General features: G+C 55.5%; 1 protein-coding gene across 1 annotated transcript in view; it reads left to right on the top strand.

Annotated features, from left to right (window-relative positions):
• ADAMTS10 (ADAM metallopeptidase with thrombospondin type 1 motif, 10) overlaps nt 1-2,643 on the top strand; it is a 44,819-nt gene that overhangs the window by 12,866 nt on the left and 29,310 nt on the right. Inside the window, exons 4-6 of the mRNA XM_009889147.1 lie at nt 231-448; nt 1,715-1,798; nt 2,181-2,326. Of these exons, the coding sequence (XP_009887449.1) occupies nt 231-448; nt 1,715-1,798; nt 2,181-2,326 (448 nt within the window). The remainder of the gene's footprint in view (nt 1-230; nt 449-1,714; nt 1,799-2,180; nt 2,327-2,643) is intronic.

Below are 2,643 nucleotides of genomic sequence, written 5' to 3'. Positions count from 1 at the left end.
GGAGGGGAGGCGGGAGGCTATAGTGGGGCTGGCAGGCGCACGGGGACGGCCCCGGGCTCAGCAGATCCAGCCGATGGCAGTGGGGACATTTGCTGGGTCCGTACGTTGTGCATAAAGACCTCCTCAATGGCCTTTCCTTCCCTGAAACTGAGCTCATACTGCGCACCCCTCACCTCTGTGTGCTGCTGAATTGCTTCTGGAGGGCAACAGAAAAATCTTTCCCTCCTCAGATGAGAAGCCCTGGAAAGGGAGACACTGGTGGCTGCGGACGCTGAAGCCCTCCCCTCTGAAGCCATCGGGCAACCACAGCCAGCGAGGCCAGCTGCCCCTGAAGAGATCGGTCAGCACGGAGCGCTACGTGGAGACCCTGGTGGTGGCTGACAAAATGATGGTGGGGTACCACGGGCGGCGGGACATAGAGCAGTACATCCTGGCCATCATGAATATTGTAAGTGTTATAACCACATCACGAACCTCGGGGGGACCCCAGGGGCTCACACACCCAGCAGCGGAGAGCGAGCAGGAGTCAATCCCGTTCATCGCCCTTAATGTCTGGGTTTGGCAGAGGGTGCCATGTGCTTTTCCCACAAGAAGACAGGCGGGATGGGAACGCAGTGGGGAAATCAGATCTATTCCAGGATGGCAGTGGCTTCTCCCCATCCTCAGAGCAAGACATTTTGGGTCAAAAGCCTTGACCCCCTGCTGCTGCTCATGAGCAGTGATACCCTGGAGCCTGCAGGGACTCTGTGTTGTATTGGGGAGGCACCGCAGGAGAGGTAAACTCTGGCCCGTCTGACCATGCTACAGGCCAGATCTGGACTGGGAGAACAAAGCCCTTTCTTTGAACAGCATCTCTCATCTGAAATTAGCATTGCAAATAGGGGCAGCCAAGCTGAGAAACACATGGGAAAGCATAAGGACAGTGAGCTCTCACGCTTGGGGGCTGATCAGCCTGAGGGGTAGGGAGAAATACCCCCGTTCTTCCATACCGCACTGCCCGCGTCTCTGGGTTACTGCAGAGGAAGCTCCTCTGCAGCGTCAGATTTGGGTCACTGCTGGCGGCAGGATACCAGGCTAGATGCATTAACAGCCTGAATTGGCCATGCTGAATCCTCCTGTGAGGTGAGATAGGCTTGGAAGTTATCCATCAAACCGCTGAAAGCCCCTCTGTGATGGTTCTTTGTCCTGTCCTCTGCAGGATCTCTTTTCATGGCTTGCTCTGTTTGCATCTCTAAAGCAGATGCCAGATTTTAAAACAATACCGTTTCTAACTGTTTCATCTGCCGTAAAACGCCCATCGTGTGGCGGCAGATTTCTGAGAGATGCTGTGTCGTTCCCTGTGGATGGGCAGTCAGCAAAGCTTCATCCCCGTGGCTGCGTAATGCCAGGACCATGGCGCTTCCCACCCCTGAGCTCCGGGCAAGGCCCAGGTGCTGTGGGATGTCGGCTTTACTGCTCGAACCTCCCCAGGAGGAGACGCCGAGGTCTGAACGCAGTTTAGGAGGCTCTGCAATCCAGGTGGTAACATGGAGTCCCATACCCATCTCTGCTTTCTAAAAAAGTTGTGTTCAGACCCTGCAGCCCACACTGACGAAGCAGCCCTGTTTCCCTCCGCCACGTGCCCAGCACGTCCCAGCTCACCCACCGATTGCACCATCACCCAGCCAGCGAGCTCATTTTTAAGACTCGTCTTTTCTTGTTTCTTGGAGGTCAGGTTGCCAAACTTTTCCAGGACTCGAGTCTGGGCAATATTGTCAATATCCTGGTGACCCGGCTGATTCTTCTCACTGAGGATCAGGTAACGTGGGCTTTGCTGAGCCACTTCCATCATGTGTCTGCACTTCCTTTGTGGGTCTGTGTGTTCCCCCTGGATGTCACCCCTGGGAGGTTGCCCCCAGTCCAGTCTGCTGGGCGCACCACGTCCTCTCAATGGGAGATGGGGACTGGGTTCAGGCTGTGGGCTGAGGAGACCTCTGGGACTCTGAGGACTGTTTCTGTGATAAGGTGGCTTTAGGGACGTTTAAGTAGCTTTAGTTCTCCTAAAGTCTTGCTTTCCCATGGCCTCCATGAAAAGGTGGAGGCATCTGGACTAGTGTCAGCACTCTGCTGGCATGGGAATAGGCGGTGCCTTCATATCAGAGCTTTTCTGGGAACACACTGTCATATTGCTTCCATTCCAGCCCACACTGGAGATTAACCACCACGCCGGGAAATCCCTGGACAGCTTCTGCAAGTGGCAGAAATCCATTGTGAACAGGAACGGCAATGGGAACGCTATCCCGGAGAATGGCATAGCCAACCACGACACCGCGGTGCTGATCACCAGGTAAGGCTGAGCCCGGCCCTGGCAGCCATGTCCTCACGGGGGGTGTCCTCTGTGCAGCTGTCCTCTCTCTCTGTCCAAGTGGTTCATCCGAGGCTTCCTTCCCATGCGCTCCCCCGCAAGCTGCCTGGCAGCGGCTGTCCCTCGGGCTGGCCACTTGCCAGTTCCCTTGCAGCGATGCGGATTATTGCAGTTCAGATAATTATTGTCCTCCAGTGTCTTCCCTCAGTCCCTGTTGCTCAAGGAGCCTAGTTTGCAGCCATGGATATTTGTGTACCAAAAGTCAATGGCACAGCGTGTACAGGAGTGTTGGGCATGTG

This window comes from Charadrius vociferus, unplaced genomic scaffold, assembly GCF_000708025.1.
Source record: "Charadrius vociferus isolate BGI_N301 unplaced genomic scaffold, ASM70802v2 scaffold657, whole genome shotgun sequence".
Classification (NCBI taxonomy): domain Eukaryota; kingdom Metazoa; phylum Chordata; class Aves; order Charadriiformes; family Charadriidae; genus Charadrius; species Charadrius vociferus.
This window is presented reverse-complemented; position numbering and strand designations above follow the sequence as displayed.